Below are 21,511 nucleotides of genomic sequence, written 5' to 3' on the forward strand. Positions count from 1 at the left end.
TTTTATTTTGTTTTGTTTTACTTGTGATGTCTTTGTCTTGTTTTGGTGTCAGCACAATACAGGCCTCATAGAATGAATTGGGAAGTGTTCCCTCCTCTTCTGTGTTTTGAAAGAATTTGTGAAGGATTAGTGTTAACTCTTCTTTAAATACTCAATAGAAATCACCAGTGAAGTGATCTGGTCCTGGATTTCTCTTTGTTTTGGGGTGAGGTGTTGTTTACCAGTTCTCTTTACTTATGATAGGTATAGTCAGATTTTCTATTTCTTCTTCAGTCAGTTTTGGTTGTTTATATGTTTCCAGGAATTTGACCATTTCATCTAGTTTATCTAGTTTGTTGGCATACAGTTGTTCATAGTATTCATTAATAAATATTTTTATTTCTCCAAGGCCAGCGGTGATGCCCCCTTTTTCATGCCTAACTTTAGTAATATGAATCTTCACTCTTTTTTCTTAGTCTAGATAAGGATTTTTCAATTTTGATGATCTTTTAAAAGAACCAACATTTGGTTTCTTTGATTTTCCCTCTTGTTTTTCTATTCTCTATTTCATTTATGTTTTCTCCAGTCTTTATTATTTCCTTCCTTCTGCAGGTTTCAGTTTAGTTTGCCCTTCTTCTAATTTCTTAAAGTGGAAGATTAGTTTATTGATTTGAGATCTTTTTTCTTTTTTTAATATAGGTGTTTACAGCTATAAATTTCCTTGTAAGGACTGCCTTAGCTGCATCCTGTAAGTTTTAACAAATCATGTTTTTATTTTCATTCACCTCAAAGTATTTTCTAATTCCCCTTTTGATTTCTTTTGACCATTGGTTATTTAGGAGTATGTTGTTAATATACACGTTTGTCAATTTCCAAATTTTCCTTCTGTTATTGATTTTCAATTTCATCCATTGTGGTTGGAGAACATATCTGTATTATTTTGATCCTTTCATATTTATTGAGACTTGCTTTCTGGCCTAACATATGGTCTTTTCTGGAGAACACTTAGGGTGCATTTGAGAAGAATGTGTGCTCTACTGCTGTTGCATAGAGTATTCTAGAGGTATCTGTTAGGTCTAGTTGGTTTATTATGGTGTTAGTTTTCTGTTTCCTTATTGATCTGCTGCCTAGTTTATCCCATTCATTATTGAAAGTAGAATACTGAAGTCTTCAACTATTATTGTTGAACTATTTCTCCTTTCAATTTGTCAGTTTTTGCTCCATATGTTTTGGAGGTCTATTGTTAGGTGCATATATGTTCATCATTGTTATACTTTCTTGGCAAATTGACCCTTTTATTATTATCAATGTGCCACTTTGTAAAAATTTTTGTCTTAAAGTCTATTTTGTCTGAAATTAGTATAGCTGCTCCAGCTCTTTGATTATTATTTGCATATCTTTCTCCATCTTTTACTTTCATCTTATTTGTGTCTTTCAATCTAAAGTGTATCTTTTGTAGACAGTGTACTGTTAGATCATGTTTTTAAAAAAAATCCATCCTACCTATTTCTGTTGTTTAATTGAAGTGTTGAATCGATTCTTATGTAATATAATAAATGATACGGTAGGATTTACATGTGCCATTTTGCTATTTGTTTTCTATATGACTTAAATCTTTTTTGTTCCTGTATTCCTCCATTACTGCCTTCTCTTATGTTAAAAAGATATTTTCTAGTATACCATTTTAATTCCCTTGGCATTTCTTTTACTATACTTACTTAAGTTAAGTTTTTAGTGGCTGGCCTCAGGATTATAATTAATGTCTTAACATCACAATCTAGCTTGGATCAGTACCAAGTTAATTTCAATAGTATACAAAAGCCTTGCACCTAGATAGCTCCATTCCCGCCCCTCTCCTTATGCTGTTATTCTCATACAAATTATATCTTTATACACTATTTTTCCACCAACACAGATTTATAATTATTGCTATATGCAGTTGTCTTTTAAATCACATAAGAGGAAAAGAGGTGTTACAAATGAAAACTACATTTACGCTGTCTTTTATATTTACCCATGTAGTTATTGTTATTGGTGCTCTTTATTTCTTCATGTGAATTCAAGTCACCCTCTAATATCCTTTCATTTCATCCTGAGGGACTTCCTTTAGTATTTCTTGTTAGGCAGATTTGCTAGCAATGAAATATCTCAGCTTTTGTTTATCTTGAATGTTTTAATTTCTTCTTCCTTTTGATGGATAGTTTTGCCAGATACAGTATTCTTTGGCTGACAGTCTTTTTCTTTCACCGTTTTGAAGATTTCATCCCACTATCTCTGGCCTCCATGGTGTCTGATAGAAATCAGCTGTTAATTTTATTGAGGACAACTTGCATGTGATGAGTCAATTCTCTCTTGTTCTTTCAAGATTCTCTTTTTGGGCCTGCTACTTTCTGTTGCAGAAGGTTATTATTATTGATTCAATTTCTTTGATAGACATAGGCCTATTGAGACTGCTTCGTCTTGTGGAAGTTTTGACAGATTGTGTCTTTCAAGGAATTGGTCCATTTCATCTAGGTTATCAAATTTGTAGACATAGAGTTGTTCAGAATATTCCTTTATTATCCTTTTAATTCCCACAGGATCTCTAGTGATGTGTCCACTTTCATTTCCTATATTTGTAATTTGTGTGTTCTTTCTTTTTTTCTTGGTTAGCCTGGCTAGAGGGTTGTTGATATTATTGATATTTTCAAAGAACCAGCTTTTATTTTGTTGATTTTCTCTACTAATTTCTTTTGTCAACTTCATTTATTTCTGCTCTAATTTTTATTATTTTTTTCTTCTGTGTACTTTGGATTTAACTTGCTCTTCTTTTTCTAGTTTCCTAAGGTGGAAGATTATTGATTTTAGATCTATCTTCCTTTCTGATTTATGCATTCAGTGCTATAAATTTCCCTCTAAGCACTGTTCTCACTGCATTCCACAAATTTTGATAAGTTGAATTTGCATTTTCGTATACCACAGTCACCTTTTAATAACATGATTCTAGCTTTAACTTTTCATCATACCTTGTATTACATTCCAGTATGCTTCCTAAATTAAATGCATCACATCTACAGAATCCTAATGAACTAATTCTTCTCCCACATTTTGGGGTAAAGTTTTCAGTGAGAGCTTTAACTCTGATTTTTGGAAGTATTACATGCAATTCTTATACAGATGTTTTTCTGTTTGTGTTTTTTGTCTGGAAAATATAGAGCTCGCTACCCATGAGAAAATATCTGTTTGAGTTAAACAAAATCCTCGCCTTCTCACTTGTTGCTTATTAATCAGCTTGTCAATATTCATTTTACTGTAAGGGGCTCTAATGGTGGAAAGCCATGCTGGGAAAATGGCAGTTCTGGGAAGAAATATTATTTTCCCCCTTGCCTTGCCTTAAGTGTGAGCACTTTGACAAGTGTGCCATTTGCTTCTGGCTGCATAAGAAACCAGCAGTGCCCAACCACAGATCTCATCCCGCAGTCCTACTTGAACAAAAAGGGAAGATACTCTTGAGAAGGTAAATATGTACAACTGCTGTGCAAATCAGCCTGTTCTGCCTTCAAACCTGAAGTCATCATGTTGGTAAAATAGTCTTTGTTTAATACAGTGATTGGACATCATTGATACAGAACAGAAAACTCACATGATATGTTCTTCTCTGTGGATATCAGAATCTAAAGAACTTGGGGTCAGAGATTCAGAAACATGGGATTCCATTTGATGGGCCCATATTTGTCTTTATAGCAAGAATGTTCACTTCACCTCAACAGCAATGTCACTCACAGTTATCTGAACTCCAGACCTGCAGAGTCAATTGCCTCCCTCACTTATCTGTTGGGTCTCTCTAAGGGGCTTCAGTCTTAATAGGTCCAAACAAAACTCACCATCTTTTCTCCCAAACCTGGTTCTCCTCCAGCATTCCCTCAGCGCAATATCCATATAGGAGCTTAGCTCTGACACCTACATCTTCCTCACTCCCAAGCCCTGCTAAGTTCAATATCTGAATTTTCCCTCAGATCTGCCCACTTATCCTTCACATGCTACCACCCTGGACCAAGATGCCATCATCTCTCATCTATACGAACACCTTAACTCTCTTCCCTCATCCTTGCTCGGCCTCTCCTCTCCAATCTGTTTCCCACCCAGTAGCCAAAGTGACTTTTTTCTAAATGCAAGTCTGATCTTATCATTCCTCTGCTTAAAATCTTCCAATGGCTTCCCAATGGTCTGAAATTAAGGATTGACATCTCATACCATGGGCTCCAGATTGAGCAAGATCCAGTCCTTACCTACCTTTCCAGACTCATCACAGGCCTATTGCTGCCTTGAAATCTGAGCTCCAGCCACATGCATCTTTTCCAATTCTTCTAAAGTGCCATGCTCGTTCCTGCCTCAGGACCTTGGCATGTGCTATTCTTTTGCCTGGCATACATTCTCCCCTTACCCCCAACCCCTTCACCTCATTAACTAGCCTCCTCAATACTCAGATATCAGCTCCAATGTGATTTTCTCAGCAAAGCTTTCCTTGACCACAGAGAATAGCTCAAGAGCTCACATTTTCCTTAGTCATACTACCCCAGTTGGTAATTATACTTCCAAGTGCATCTGATTTTCTACCCTCACTGAGCAAGAAATGGTACAAGGTCCTACTTTATAAGGACCTGTTCCATGTCTGTTTTACTCACTGTTATATTCATTGTCTAGCACAGAGCTACACATAGTAAGCACTCAATAAATGAAAGAATAAATAAGTGGATTAACCTTTTCTTAAGCTGTCATTGCATTCTGATTATATGCCAGCACAATTCTAAGTGTTTTACACATATTTTCTCTCTTAATTCTCACAACAGCCCCATAAGGTAGATATTATCATTATCATCTCAATTTTGCAAATAAGGAAACTGAGGCACAGATAATAAATGTCTTGCTCAGGGTTACACAGGAGTGGGCAGAGCCAGGATTAATATCTTTCTAACTCTAAACATGTGTACTTCACCACCACCCACAACTACAGAGAAATCTGGTTATTTAACAAAATACCAATAAAAATGAGAGTTGTCTCCCTCTCCACTTGTTAAAAAAGAAAAGTGCTCAAAGCTCCTGTAGAGCTCCTGGTTGGAACTGCCTGCAGAGCTTGAATGAGCCTCTAGCCCCTTGTCTTTTGACATTGAGTTTGATATTTTGAACCAACCAAGTATTTGGAATCCAATCTTGGCACGACTACACAACATGATTAGACCAATTATCTCTAGTGAGTCATAAAATGGCTGTGAAGGTTATTCCAAATGAAATGTTTTGAGCTGCTGCATCACCCAAAGAAGTCTCCCTAACTTTGGACAAATTCTTGAACATTTTGTGAGAAAAACTGTCTTCTCATTTGAGAGTCATACCTGGCGCACACGCACACACACACACACACACACACACACATAGAATGCTCAAATGTACCAACACCAACATCTCTGAACAGCTCAGCATCTCAGGAGTGATCCACATCCTCCTTTTTCATTTTATTAACAGCCGTGTTAAGGTATAATTGACATACAATAAACCATACACATTTAAAGTGTACTAATTGGTAAGTTTTGACACGTGTATGGTTAGGTTTACGTCTATCATCTTGCTATTTGTTTTCTATTGGCCCTATCTGCCATTGGTTCTCTTTTTTTTCTGACAGCTTTTAGATTGAGTATTTTAAGTTCCATTTTATGTCCTTTGTTGGCTTGTTTTGTTACTTAGTGGTTATTTGAAGTTTATAGTATGCGTCTTCAATGTATCACAGTCTAATTCAGTTGATATTATACCACTTCATGCATAGAACAAGAACCTTACAATAGTATACTTCCATTTCTCTCCTCCTAGATTTTTTGGGTTTTTTCGCAATGCAGTGGTTTGTTGTTGTTGTTGTTTAATTGTGGTAAAATATACATAACATAAAAATTATCATCTTAACTATTTTTAGGTGTGCAATTCAGTGGCATTAAGTACGTTCACATTGTTTTGCAACCATCACCACTATCTAACTCCAGAACTCTTTCAGTAGCCCAAAGGGAAACTCTGTACCCATTAAATAATAACTCCCATTTCCCTCTCCCCCTAGTCCCTGGCAACCACTATTCTACTTTCTGTCTCTATTAATTTGACTATTCTAGCTACCTCACATGGATGGAATCGTATAATATTTGTCATTTTGTGTCTGGTTTATCTCACTTAGCATAATATCTTCAAGGTTTATCCACGTTGTAGCATGTGTCAGAATTTCCTTCCTTTTTAAGGCTGAATAATATTCCATTGGTTATAAATAAATACCAATCTATAAATACCATAAATTACCACAAATTAGTATAAATACCACATTTTGTTTATTCAGTCATCAGTTGGTGGATATTTGGGTTGTTCATCTTTTGAACTTTTGAATAGTGCTGCTACTTCTCTCCTGGCTTTTATGCTATTGTTGTCACACATTTTACTTATACATACATTATAGATCCCAGAGTACACTGTTATTTTTGCTTAAAAAGTCAATTGTCTTTTAAAGATATCCATATTCCTTTGTATAGATCCATATTTCTATTCGTTTTTCCATATAAAAGTTTCATTCTCCTCCCACCTAAAGGATTTCCTCTAACATTTTCTGGAGTGCAGATGTGCTGATAATAAATTCGTTCAACTTTTTATGTCTGAAAATGTCTTTATTTTGCCTTTGTTTTTGAAAGATATTTTCACAGAATATAGAATTCTAGATTGAAAGTTTAAGGTACTGAATGAAAAAAAATAAGATGTTGCTCCACTGTTTTTTCACTTGCAACAAAAAACCTGCGTTATGCTTATCTTTGTTCCTTTATACGTAACATGTCTTTTTTTTCCCCTCTCGTTGGCTTTAAGATTTCCTCTGTATACTGGTTTTGACCAAATCAATTATGATGTCCCTTGGTACAGTTTCTCTATTTTCTTGTACTTGGCATTCATTGAACTTCTTGAAACTCTGGGTTATAGTTTTCATCAAATTTGGAAATTTCTAAATCTTTATTTCTTCAAATATTTTTCCATTCCCCTTTCTCTCCTCACCTCAGGAGTTCTATGTATGTGTATATTTGGCCACCTGAAGTTGTTCCACAGCTCACTGATGCTATTTTATTTGCTTGCTTTTCATTTGTTTGTTATTTATTATTATTTTTCTTTATGTGTCTCATTTTGGATAGTTTCTATTGCTATGTCTTCAAGTTCACTAATCTTTTTTCCTGCAGTGTCTAATTTGCCATTCATCCCATTCAGCATGTTTTCAGCTAAGACATTTTCTTCCCTAAAAGTTTTCATCTCTAACAGTTCAATATGTATCTTTTTTCGTATCTTCCTTGTCTCTACTTTTTGAACATATGGAACATGTTTATAATAACTGAATGTCTTTTTCTGCCAATTCTAATGTCTATGTCAGTTCCCAGTCAGTTCTGATTGATTATTAAGAGACACATTTCCTGCTTCTTTTCATGCCTAGTAATCTTTGATTGGATACCAGTCATCATGAATTTTACCTTGTTGGATACCAGATATTTCTGTATTCTTATAAATTTTCTTGGGCTTTGTTCCGAGAGGTGGTTAAGTTACCTATAAAGAAATTCTTTCCTTTCATGTCTTGCTTTGATGATTTCTCAGGAGGACCCAGAGCTCAGTTTAAGGCTGGCTATTACTGAGGCAAGACCTTCCCAAGTAGTCTAACCAGTGCCCCATGAGTTGGAAATTTTTCCAGTCAGGCTGGTGAGAACAGGCACTTTCCTGGCCTCGTGTGAGCTCCAAGCACTTTCTTTCCAATTCTTTCCAATGGATCTTCCCAGCCTCATCTCATTTTCTCACAGAATGAGCTGATCAGTATTGAGCCGAATTCTCAAGGGCGGCTCTCTGCAGATTTCCAGAGTTCTCTCTCTGTGCGCCTCTCTCTTCTCTGGTACTTTGTCCTGTGAAATCTAAAAATCATGGCCTCCCTGGATTCTTAGCTGTCTCATAAACTCAGAAGTTTGCTGTGCTCCACCTCAGATCCTTCTCCCCATACCATGGCCTGGAAATGCTCTCAAAGCATTAAGCAGGGACAATCATAGAGCTCACCTTGGATTTTCCCTGTATCTCAGGAAGCACTGGCCTTCAATGCTTGGTATCCAGTGTCTTTAAAAACCATTGTTTTATATATTTTTGTCAGTTTTTTCCCCCAGGGAATTCTCATGACCTGCTCTTGGTAATTAAAAGAGGTCAAAATTACCAGTGGCCAGAAGGTCTGGCATCACCATCTTCTTATTCCAGGCATCAGGCTGATGGATCAGCCCTGCCAGAAACTTCCCTTGTGGCCCTATGGCTATAGGTGTGAGCTGGCCCTTGAGCTACTGCATCCAGCCCAGGGGTCAAGTGAGGGCTGCTATGCCCAGGAAGCCAGATTTTGTCTGACTCACAAGAAGTTTCCACATGCAATGGCATCCCGCCTGACCTCCTCCATTCTGACCCTTCCCCTCTCAAGATGGAAACCAACCTCCTCTGGCCAGCAGAGCTTTGGCAGCCAAACTTAGGGGATGGTCACTGCCTTCACATGAAGCAGACATAGGGTCTTGGGCTGACACAGCATTTGCACCCAAAAACACTGGGCTTTGGGTGGCAAGGGGAGCAGGTCAGACACTGTACATGTGGCCTCTGAGGCCAAGACAAGGTTACAAAAGCTTTGATGGGAGTCCAACAGTGGAAAGGTACTGACCAAATTTTCCTTTTTAAATAGAAATGGTACATTTGAAGGATCTTTTGAAAATTCATGCTTGGAGTTATTCTGGTTTCCAGTTTTTGGTGTGTGTGTCTTAGATTGAAACAAAGGGATGATGGTCTACCATTTTATTGATTACAGAGGCCAACAGCGCTTCTGTTTCTTCACTAATAACGTCTAAAAACCTCCTATCAACCCTCAGGACTAACTCTCCCATGCTTAAGTACTCCCTGTCATTAGTCTGCTTGAGGCTCCATCGCAAAATACTATAGACTGTGTGGCTCAAACAACAGCATTTGATTTTATCACAGTTCTGGAGGCTGGCCGTGCACGACCAAGGTGCCCACGGGCTGGGTTTTGGTGCAGCATCTCTTCCTGGCTTGTACACAGCCACCTTCTTGCTGTGAACACACATAGCTTTTCCTCTGTGCACCCGCAGAGAGAGAGAGGTCTCTGGCATCTCTTCCACTTCTCATAAGGACACCAGTCCTATCAGGTTAGGGCCCCACCCTTACAATCTCATTTAACCTTAATTATCTCCTTAAACGCGCTGTTTCCAAATACAGTAACATTGGGGGTTAGGGCTTCAATATATGAATTTTGGGGGACACAATTCAGTCCATAACACTCCTCAAAACACACCCCTTAGCAGCAGGCTCACCAGCCTCTTTGCCAGGCCTGGGTGTTTACTTTAATCCAGGTCCCCCTGCTTTATTTTTATTCTCTCAGGAGGACAGAGGACTCTCTGGGTTCTTGACTCTAAGTTTGTACTGAATGGGGTGTCGCTACAAGACAGCAGCCCTTCCAGACAAGCCTGATGAGGCCCCTCCTTGGGAACCCCAGAGAGATGGTCCTGGCATAGCAGGCACAGCTGCTGCTGCCCCAGGACCAAGTCAGGACACCCACTCACAGGAAAAACTCACTGTTCCCAGGAACTTACTGTCACACAGGGCAAGCTTGCCCATGACTTTAAACTCTTCCTCCTTCTACACATGTCCTCTTCCCCCTCTCTGCTCTTCAACTGCATTCTTGTCCCCAGCCAGCATGGCCCCCTTGCTCTCCTCCCAGACTGACACCTCTGTAATACAGGCAGGGTACCAGGAGGCAGGACAGCCTGGCAGAGATTCCCAAATTTTGCTGCACAATTAGGATCACCTAATGGTGATCTGGGGAGCTTTCAAAAACCCCGCTGTCCAGATCGCATCCCTTATAGATTAAATCAGAACATCTGGGGTGAGAACCAGATATGGGTATTTTTACTGAGGAACTGGTTTTGAATCCAGCTTCATCACTTCTCGCTGTGTGGCCTTGGGCAAGTTACTTAATCCTGAATGGAGATAAGAGTAGTGTCTATTTTATAAGATGGTGGTAAGGATTAAATGAGCTAATGCTTGTGAAGAGCTTAGAACAGTGCCTCACATGTAAGGTGTGTGCTGTGTTAATCACTATTATTACCAGGGGTGCCCTAAATGAAACCAGAGCCCAACAGAGAACAGCCTGCACTAACTCAGGAATTAGAAAGGGGGATCAGTACACAGCTCCCTACCTTTATCAAGTGCCTGCTTGGTGCAAAGCCGGCATTATTTTACTTAATCTTTACAATAATCCCTCAAGACCGATATTACAATTATTTAACAGGAGAATAAACTAAGGCTTAAGAAGATTAATTCAGGTTAATCTAGTGACGGAGTTGGGATTTACACTCCAAACTCAGCCTCCTCTGAATCGTCTGCTCAACGTGGCCTCAACCCTTGGAGTTCTGTGTTTGTCTTTGCCTCACCCAATTTTAGCAAAAATCCTAAGTCAGTTTAGCAAGAATCCCCCATCCTCAATATCTGAAAAATTCCTCATACTTCCCGCCCCCCAGGTGGTGTCTGATCACCCCGGCCTGTCTTCAGCGAGGATCCTGTCAAGTGGGTTTAGCCAGAAATCCCCCCGACCCCTGAGGTTCCCTCTTAGTAATTTTCCATCCACCGACGCCTCTCCCGGCTCCCTGGCTCTAAGTCCTGACTTGTCCATGTTGTTTTCACAACTGAGCCCAGTCCTGAGGTCTCTTTTCTTCTATTACAATAGTTCCTGAATAGAATCTGCTTTTACCACTTTAACTACTGTCCAGCTCTGGTTTTTCTGACAACCTACATATACGCACACACGCACACGTGCACACATGCATGCACACGTGTGCACGCACACACACACACTATAGCACAGCTCTGGAAGCTCTCCTCAGGAGCTCCTCACAGCTGGCCTCAGGAGCTCTCCTTGGTAAGGAGCATGGAAACAGTCCCCCATCCGCAACAACTAACGGTCATGACTCTTTCACACTCGTGACCACAAACAGCACCCACCACAGTCCGTTGTGGCCACGGCGGACTTGGGAAGCTCAGCCACCAGCCTCTGAATCTGGGCCAGCGTGCTGCAGGCTTCCTCCATCTCCTTCCAAATGAGAAACACGTCCTCTCTGACCCCGGCTCCTGGGAACGGAAACACAGCGTGAGTGGGCGGCTGTGGCAGGCCTGAGAACTCTCTGGTAGTCCCAGCAGGACTGGCATATCCTAGCCAACTTTCTAGAACATTTCTGAACATCAAATTCCACTTTCTCCACTAATCTCTTTCTGGGACTCCAAACTGAAATCCCTAAGGAAATGCTGTCACCTCAAGAAATCCTCGTATGGATGCAATAAATCCTTGTAAAGTAAATATTTGTAGTAGCCAGAATATTTTAAGATAAATTATTGGTAATACTCAAATAAGATAAGGAATAAAAATATTCAAAAGCACCTAATAAAAGCCAGGGTGATCACTTTGAGGGAGAGAAATTCAATAGTACGTGAAAATAACAACCCCTAACCCTTTCTTGATTTAGCTGAGATTTCCTGCTTCTTTGAAACCAACAGCATAAGTCTTTATTTTCCCTAACGTAATAAAATTCTTTGGCCACTTTTTCTGGAACTCGCTGTCTCAGTTCAGGGTTAGGTTTGCCTGTATGACATTTTTTTTAAGTGATATGGCTTCATTAATATAGATATTTACGTCACTCTCACAATCAGTCAGTCAATAGGATTTCATCCCACGGGAAGAGGTGCAAGGCTGGGATGGAGGCTCTGCCTTCCAGGCTCTAACAGATCAGTAGTTTCCAGAGGATACGGAGGGTGTAGGAGGAGGAAATGGGTGTGACTATAAAAGTACAACATGAGGGAACCTGTGGTGGTATCTTCACTGTATCAACATCAATGTCCTGCTGTGATATTGTCCTGTAGTTTTGCAAGATGTTACTGTGGGAGGAAACTGGGTAAAGGGTACGTGGGATCTCTCTATTACTTCTTACAACTATGTGTGAACCTACAATTATCTCCAAGTGCCTCTCAGCCAGAGCCTGCTGTGTACACGAGGCCAGCAGTGACTCCACAGTTGGAAGATGCCACCCACCCATTTTCAGTGGCATCTATGGGCCCAGCCACCAGCCTAGCACTACTCAAGGCATTGTGGGGGCTACAGGGCAGTCTCTGCTCTGAGGTTGCTCCTAATATAGTAGTACAGGTAAGAATTTAGCAGATGTATTTAGAGGGTCTAGTTTTAAAAATTCCATTCCAATAAAAAATTTAATAAAAAAACCCACAACTCTGTTTCACAGACTGTACACAGTCTGCTCGGAGAACACTAATGGTGTCATCATTAAAGTAAGTGGGGTGCAAATTCTCTAATGATAAATACCTTTTTGGGGTACCTGCTATATGCCTCGCATTGTGCTTGGAAATTTCTAAACATTTTCTCATTTCTCTTCATCACAACTCTGCAGGCAAATTCTATTCCTGTCCCCATTTTACAGCTGCATAAACTGAGGCAGAAAATGTTGTCCAAGGTCACACCATCAATGAGTGGCAGAGCCCGAAGTCAAACCCAAGTTAGTGTGATTAAACCAACTCAGCCGCTCTGACTAGTTGTCCTGGAAAAGGGATGCATGGTTACAGAGGGGGCACTGCAGCCCCGCCCCCAGCTGTTGATGAGACCCCCACTTGCCAAGACTGTCTACATAACAGTTCACAGATGCCCAAGATCCCACAGCCACAGAGAATGAGAGACCACAATCAGGTCTAGGGATGACCCGGGCGATTCATCCACCCAGGACAGACCAGGGCAGACCAGAGTTGATGCTTCCGGCTCTTCAAACATAGTCAAGAAGGGCAGGGCAGAAGTACAGGGACACCAGAGCTCTGGCCCCCCCGAAGTTGGTCAGATCAAGTGAGAGAGTATTAATAGCTGTGATCATAAAGAAGCAAGTGACAAGCTCTGACAGAGACGGATGGCCACCACGGCTTTGCAGCCATCAACAGTCCAAGGAGTGAAACGTGATGTGTACCCAGCTCTGTGCTGGAACTCCGAAAATACCACACGCTGCTGCCAAATGCAAACCTGAAGCTCACAGGACTTCCTGACGGCGGGAAAAGCAAGACTGCCTTCCAGCTGCCTGCCTCAGCACGGAGGCGCTAAGTAGCAGGATTCTCTCTGTAAAAGTTTCAAACGAGTCAAGGCTTTCCATTTCCCCCAGAGTTGTCCATAACATCTTAAGAGGGAGCGTACCACAAGTCAGCCTCAAAGGAAAATTTTCCAAAGAAATACAGCTGACTCTTGATGATCCAGGGACGGGAAAGTGTGTTAAAGGGCAGCAGTGGCGGGGACGGGCTCCCCTGCACAGGTAGTAATTAGGGTTATTGCCACACTCGTTTCGTCACTGTAATTAGGCAGCTACAGATTCCTACGATGGTGATCAGAAAACAAAACAACTCAAAACTATCCCTTTAACTAGCTTTGCTTTAAAAACAAAACCAGCTATCGAATAAGAAAAGCCTCAGGGCAGTGAAAAGCATAACTTAGAATGGAGAGGCTTATTTCAAGTTGTTCCACAGCAGTGAGGAAGAGCTACCATTTTGATCAGAGCCACTTCTAAGGGACTTAGCTGGACTATCAGACAGCTGCAGGCAAGGGAGACAGCTCCGCTGGAAAAACAGGAGGGAGGACGAGGCACAGGAAATCCAGTGTTCAGACAGCTCTGTGAATTTGAAATTCTCCAGGCCCAACCAGAGAGGGGAAGAAACAACAATGAAGCCTTATGGATCTTGACCATCAAGGGATAAGCCAGCCAAGGCCTGAGATGCACAGAAGCAGGATATGGTTCCCCACAGAGACATCTAGGTGACCTAAAAGATCCTCCGACCCTAATGGCCCCCTCCTGCACCAACCCCTGACATCCCCCATATGCCGTGCGATGATCATTTGAAAGCTGCAGAATGCTGACATCAGCTGGGAGAGACGTCATATTAAGCTGCTGCTTTTCATCAGCATCCGGTATAGATTCTTCAGACTGGCTAGTTTTACAAATGAAACAAGACCCAGGACAGATACGTTTTGATGTGTCATGGGAAGAGCCCATTGAGTACTTGCCACAAACACCACCTGCCTGTCAAAACTTCCCTGTCTCACCTGCAGGATGAAGTCCAGTTGTCAGAGTCCAGTTCATTAATCTATTCGTTTAGCAAATATTTGTTAAGCATCTACTATGCGGTGAGTGGGCACTGCCAGTGCTGGAGATGAGTCCAGGGTTCAAGGCCTCCCATAACACTCCCTCTAACACTCTGCCACCATGAACCGGGCAGAGCACTGTGCTCCCAGCCCTCCAGGGCCTCTGTCCTCCCACCGTCCTCTCCTAAAGGGATTCACTCACCTAGCCCCACCCTTCATTCAAGGCACCGTCCTGCCTCCACCATCAAGCTCTGCCCAGCCGCCCCTAGAAACAGTGATCTGCCTCCTGCTCCCTCTCAGCTCCCAGGGAACGGAGCGGCCACAACCACTGTTCTCAGTCTTTTGCTGCCAGGACACACTCTCAGGCCAGGCCATCAGGTGGTCTGATAGTACATGTGATGCCCGGCTGCCTGACACTCCAACCTCCGATTCCAAAGAACACAAAGAAGCATCGGCCAGGATGGTGGATTAGCATATGCATGACCTTGAATCCAGTCTAATTTAAGTCAATCCTTCACAAACATGATGTTCTATTTTTAGGAGGCAGCTGCCCACAACACAGCTCACCACTCAGCAGCGTGTCCATGGCCGCCCTGCTGTCAAGAGCTGAGGCCTCCTACAGTATCAGCATTCAGCCTTGGGTTACTGGTGACGTTTGCACAGGCTGACTTTGTCCACTGGACTGTAAATGTCTTCTGCATGGGGACAATGTCCTTTCTTTCTTTGTATCCTCCATAGCACTCAGCACAAGATCCAGTGTTTTGGTAAGGATTTCTATCCTTTCTTGTTTTTGTTTTTCCTTATTACAATGACACAATTATCAAGCACCTAATGCACTCTTTTCTCAAAGAATCGCCCTGCCTCGTGATGGACAGCCCCTGATACTGCAAGAAGCTCTTCTGAGTGGTATGGAACAGACCTATATCATTTGAGCGTGTGGCTTTGCCCTAGGCATTCCAGAAACTAGCAATGATATGCCCTAAAGCAGTAAGTGATTTCCTTTTAGATCTTTGTGCCACAGCTGGGCAAGGCTCCCCCCATGTACCCGAAACACTAGCATTCCAAGGGCAGGAGGGGAAAGGCGATTAGAAAAGGCACTGGTCTGAGGACAATTAAATGTAGTACCGGGAGAGGGCAATCCAGAAATTAAAACCACCCTCGGCCACCCTGAATCCCAGGCCATCCCTAGGTCCTCTATGGGCTCCTTTCTCTGTGGCCCTTTCCCCAGCGCCCAGGACTCCTGGGTGAAGAATGGGCCCAGCTGGGTGGAGACATCGCCATCTGCCTGAGCCCTAACCGCCTATCCAGTCATGAGGATCTAAAAGGCAGCATTTTCAGGAAAAAGCAGCATATACTTCTATTTTCAGAAAACAATATAATATTCAAAATAGTTAACAAACTATTAAATTAATTAAAAGGTGTCTAAAATTCCCAGAAAGCTAAAATTATAATGTAGATCTGGTGAAAGGGGACATATTACATCCATAAAGGGTTTGAAAGTGGTGCAATCAGTAGTTTTATTTTTGTTTTTTTTTTATTAAGGTTATGAAAGTTAACATCCTTGTGAAATTACAGTTGTACATCATTATTAGTTGTGTTATAGGTACACCACTTCACCCCTAGTGCCCTCCCCCCACCCCTCGTTTCCCCTGGTAACCACCAATCAATTCTCTTTGTCTATATGTTAACTTCCACCTATGAGTGGAGTCATACAGAGTTCGTCTTTCTCTATCTGGCTTATTTCACTCAACATAATACCCTCAAGGTCTATCCATGTTGTTGTGAATGGGATGACTTTGTCCTTTTTTATGGCTGAGTAGTATTTCATTGTATATATATACCACATCTTCTTTATCCAATCATCAGTTGCTGGGCACTTAGGTTGGTTCCATGACTTGGCTATTGTGAATAATGCTGCGATGAACATAGGGGTGCAAAGAACTTTTGGAATTGCTGACTTCAGGTTCTTAGGATAGATACCCAGTAGTGGGATGGCTGGGTCATAAGGTATTTCTATTCTTAATTTTTTGAGGAATCTCCATACTGTTTTCCATGGTGGCTGCACCAGTTTGCGTTCCCACCAACAGTGTATGAGAGTTCCCTTTTCTCCACAGCCTCTCCAACATTTGTCACTCTTGGTTTTGGATATTTTTGCCATTCTAACAGGTGTAAGGTGATACCTTAGTGTAGTTTTGATTTGCATTTCCCTGATGATTAGTGATGATGAACATTTTTTCATGTGTCTATTGGCCGTCCGTATATCTTCTTTGGAGAAATATCTGTTCACGTCCCCTGCCCATTTTGTAATTGGGTTGTTTGATTTTTTTATTGTTGAGTTGTGTGAGTTCTTTGTATATTATGGAGATTAACCCTTTGTCGGATAAATAACTTGTGAATATTTTTTCCCAATTAGTGGGCTGTTTTTTTGTTTCAATCCTGTTTTCCCTTGCCTTGAAGAAGCTCTTTAGTCTGATGAAGTCCCATTTGTTTATTCTTTCTATTGTTTCCCTCATGTGAGGGGTTATGGTGTCCGAAAAGATTCTTTTGAAGCTAATGTCAAAGAGCGTACTGCCGATATTCTCTTCTAGAAGACTTATTGTTTCAGGCCTAATCTTTAGGTCTTTGATCCATTTTGAGTTTATTTTAGTAAATGGTGAAAAAGAATGGTTGATTTTCATTCTTTTACATGTGGCTGTCCAGTTTTCCCAGCACCATTTGTTGAAGAGATTTTCTTTCCTCCATTGTAGGCCCTCAGCTCCTTTGTCAAAGATTAGCTGTCCATAGATGTGTGGTTTTATTTCTGGGCTTTCAATTCTGTTCCATTGATCTGTGCATCTGTTTTTGTACCAGTACCATGCTGTTTTGATTACTGTAGCTTTGTAGTATGTTTTGAAATCAGGGATTGTGATGCCTCTGGCTTTGTTCTTCTTTCTCAGGATTGCTTTAGAAATTCGGGGTCTTTTGTTGCCCCATATGAATTTTAGGATTCTTTGTTCAATTTCTGTAAAGAATGACATTGGAATTCTGATTGGGATAGCGCTGAATCTGTAGATTGCTTTAGGTTGTATGGACATTTTAACTATGTTTATTCTTCCAATCCATGTGCATGGAATGTCTTTCCATCTCTTTATGTCGTCATCGATTTCTTTCAAGAAGGTCTTGTAGTTTTCGTTGTATAGATCTTTCACTTCCTTGGCTAAATTTATCCCAAGGTATTTTATTCTTTTTGTTGCGATCGTGAATGGGATTGAGTTCTTGAGATCTTTTTCTGTTAGTTCATTGTTAGCATACAGAAATGCTACTGATTTATGTATGTTGATTTTATACCCTGCAACTTTGCTGTAGTTGTTATTGTTTCTAATAGTTTTTCTATGGATTCTTTGGGGTTTTCTATATATAAGATCATGTCGTCTGCAAACAGCGAGAGTTTTACTTCTTCGTTGCCTATTTGGATTCCTTTTACTTCTTTTTCCTGCCGAATTGCTCTGGCCAAAACCTCCAGTACTATGTTGAATAAGAGTGGTGAAAGTGGGCACCCTTGTCTTGTTCCTGTTCTGAGAGGGATGGGTTTCAGTTTTCGTCCGTTGAGTATGATGTTGGCTGTGGGTTTGTCATATATGGCCTTTATTATGTTGAGGTGCAATCAGCAGTTTTTGTTGTAATGGAAAAATTCCCTGTTACTTGCATTAAGATGTTCTGTTGTCGAGAGGTCACTGAACACCTGCTGGCTTGATTGGGCTTGATCTGGACCCAGGGCTCTAACCGCTGAGGTGAGCGTGGAGCTGCGCTCAGTCTCAGCCATGGAAATTACCATGAATTAATGTAAAGCAAACAGAGTCGTTTTGCCATCTGGATATATGTCTAATGTTTTCTTGGGGCAATGAATATATGTGTTTCACAGAGCGATTTCAAATACCACGTATGGGCAACTCTCAATAGGTGGAGCGCTTCTAAGCAGAGAACTGTAAAGTGCAATATAATGCAGCCTAACAGTCCAATCTTCACCTAGAAAACCTAAAGAGGAACTATCACTATTCTGGTAAAGAGCAGGTGCTCCAGCAAACTCAGTAAGAAGCGCTGACCGCAGGCTCTGGGTGTCCCTGGGCAAGCAGGCGATAAAGACAAGAGCACAGGGAGAGAGAAGAACATCTAAAGAAAAAAATGCCCATCACTAAAGTTGAGTTGAATAAGCCTATTCTATTTAGAATAGGTCATACTTTTTAAAAGACACCAACTCAAAGGGTAAATGTTTTAATGAAAAGTAAATTCAGGGGAAATTTAGAGAAAGATTTCCTTAGAGGAAATTTATCAGAATTGTTGCTTTTGAGTTTTTCCATCGCAAAAAGACCCAAACTTCTTTTGGATCTAAGGGAGCCACAGTGCACAAAAAGAATGCAAGATGCTCACAGAACTGACCCCTGATTCTGTCATCCAACTGAATCAACAGAGAAACAGTGAGGCTGGGACTACTGTCATTGGACAGCAACCCCACACCAGCATCTGCGCAGCCTCCTGGCCTCAACAGAAGCCTGTTTTTGTGAAAATGAGTCATGTGGCCTCCTGGGGATGGGGTCTCACTCACATGGCTCTGCCAGGTCATCAGGAAGGAGCAAGTTCTAGGAGACTAATTGTTTTCTTCAAACTCACAAGAGACTGACTTAGAAACCAGGAAGCCAATTATTTAAAAATATTCTCCTCTCAGCAGGACATCTTCTAGGAGAATCATCATTCACTCACTGATCCACGAAAACTTGGTCAATGTCTGTTCTGTTTGGGCACTGGAAACACAGAGCCAACAGGAAGCAGGCCCAGTTTTGAAGAGTCTCTGGCTCCAGGGTGGTCGTCCCAAAGTGTGGTCCTTAGAGCCTGTGTCAGAGCCTCCTGAGCTGCTTGTCAAAAGGCAGATTCCTAGGCCCCACCGCAGACTCATTCTGAGGGTAGAGTTCCAGGAAACGGTTCTCTTAAAAGCATCCCAGTGATTCTTTTGCCACTAAAGTTTGTGAAGCTTTAGTCTCATGGTGAGACAGGCGTGTAAATTAAATAATTTCTATCCAAAATATTCTTGGGGACAATAAAAGTTGAGTGATTTCCAGGAGCAACACTCTATACCCTATTCCCTCTTTCCGCCCTAAGGAAATGCTCCCCTAAGAAGTTGAGGCTCTTTTTCCCCTTCACAGTGTGGGGGAGTCCCTGACATGCCATCTTCTGGGTACCCATTCTGGGCCACTTCTCACTGACACAGTTCACAACACTCTACCATGTCTAAAAGTGTCATTTATTTTAGATGTATTTTATAACGGCTGCTTCTTGCTGATACACAGAGGGGGAGAAAGAACAGGAAACTAAAGTTTACTATGGACCTACTATGTGCCACTGTGCTGGGCACTTAAACACATTACCTCGTTTACTCTCACGACAATCACATAAGTAGGGCTGATCATCCCCATTTTACAGATGAGCAAACTGTGGTTCAGAGAAATTAAGGGACTTGCCCAAGGCCACTCTCTAATAAGTAGTCAAGTCAGGATTCAACCTCTGTCCCCAAAGCCCATACTCTCCACACTGGGACACTGTCCGTGTGGATCCTCGCCAATCATCACAATGCAAGGTCTATGTAGGGAAACCTCATGTGTTACGTATTGGTTGTTTTCAGTTTCCTTCAAGGGGCTTATTGACTCATCTCTTCCTGGGATGAACCAATCTGTAATTCCGATCCGTAGGTGACGATGGTGGTGAGCTGTATCGCCAGGGCCTAATGTGACAGCCTGATGAGTAACAGCACACACCTGCTGGCTTAGCTCTAATCTGCCTGCCCCGGGATTGGCAGTCACCCCAGGATGGGCTTGACGGGGTTACCAAGCCTGCGAGCTCTCCAGTGTTGCTTCTACTATCTGCACGTTTGTCTCCCGTATCAAACTGTGACTTCCTTGAAGACAGAACCATGTTGAGCTGTCTTAGTAACTGCTTTCCTTGGTACGTCCCTGACTCCTGGGAGATACCGCCAATAGGCTGTTGGAGAACACAAGCTTATTGAGGAGAGGGACTTCCTTTTCTCATCACAGCATCCCCAGAGCTCAGCACAGTGCCAGACTTTCAAACAACTGTGGATGGGATCTCTCACCCTGAAATCCGAGCAAGCTTGTTCAAATGCAACCAGAAATCTACACTAGCTCTTCTTCCGAGTAACTCATTTCAATTTTAAAAAGCTTTTTGAGGGGCTTCTCCATGCCTCATGCTTCGTTAGGTGACACAACATGCCTGGACCCACTCGATTATTTCAGCACGATTCTAAGAGATTGCCTGTGGTGGTGACTGAAGGACCCGGCTGAACCTGCCACTGATTGCTGCCAACAGGGGGCTACAGCGAGCGGCGGAGGGGTCCTGGGAGAGGCTGTGCTGCAGCCAGGAGCCAAGAATAAAACAAGGAACCCAGGACTTACACCCACCACGGGCGAAGGAACATGGGGTTCCCAGCCCTTCGGGGGGCTCACTCTCCAGTTGGGAAAACTCAACCTTCACATCCAACAGGTGAGGGCATGACCTCAGGGAAAACGAGGGGCCGGTGAGCAGTTCTGAAGTTCTGCACCAGGCTCCCGGAGGTATGGTGGGAGGGAGCAACTTTTAAATCATCAACCAGAAGCACGATGGACACTCGAAGGGTTTGGGGTTCCCTGACTAGGAACCTTGTCTTTTATTCCTTTTTGAATCTCTTCCTCACCCCTAACGAGACTCTAAAGCACACAGAAGGCATTTAATAAATGTTGTCAACTAACCAGAGGATTGTCTCATGGCAGCCATGAAAAAAATGCAAAGCAACCCATTGTTAGAAGCAGCAGGACTCTGGGGATAATGAAAGTCTCTCAGCCGTATAAGCTATAAGGTGGCAACAGTTTTGGAAGCGCAGCTGCTCCGGCTCCACCCGTGGAGTTAACCTGAATTCCAGGGAGAAGGAAGGAGACCTCTGAGAGAGCCTGCTGCTGTCAGGGAGCTGTAAACAGGCACCAGTCAGGGCTTCCAAATTAAATCAGAGATTAGACACAGGGAAGCAGCGCCAAGCCCGAGTGACGGCCCAGGAAACATTAAATATCTAATTAAAGATCACAGTGTCTTCCAAGAATGGGACTTTGGTTATTTTTTCTCTTTCAGCCCAACAGCCCAAACACATCTTAAAGTAAATAAAGTTTGGTTTCATAGTATTTAGTTTTAGTTCATGCATTTTTTTCTCTACCAACACAAAAAAGTGCAGTTCCCAAAGGTGGAATCAACCACATTTTTATGGCTACACCGCTTTTGGAC

General features: G+C 42.0%; 1 protein-coding gene across 30 annotated transcripts in view; it reads right to left on the reverse strand.

Moving 5' to 3' along the window:
• The window catches only part of VWA3B (von Willebrand factor A domain containing 3B), a 201,082-nt gene that overhangs the window by 121,449 nt on the left and 58,122 nt on the right, over positions 1-21,511 (reverse strand). For 19 of the 30 annotated variants that reach the window (XM_070572067.1, XM_070572064.1, XM_070572066.1 and 16 more), the window contains one exon: positions 11,044-11,169. The exons of the other annotated variants lie outside the window; for them this stretch is intronic. In XM_070572067.1, the coding sequence (XP_070428168.1) occupies positions 11,044-11,169 (126 nt within the window). The remainder of the gene's footprint in view (positions 1-11,043; positions 11,170-21,511) is intronic. 30 annotated transcript variants of the gene reach the window in all.

This window comes from Equus przewalskii, chromosome 14, assembly GCF_037783145.1.
Source record: "Equus przewalskii isolate Varuska chromosome 14, EquPr2, whole genome shotgun sequence".
Classification (NCBI taxonomy): domain Eukaryota; kingdom Metazoa; phylum Chordata; class Mammalia; order Perissodactyla; family Equidae; genus Equus; species Equus przewalskii.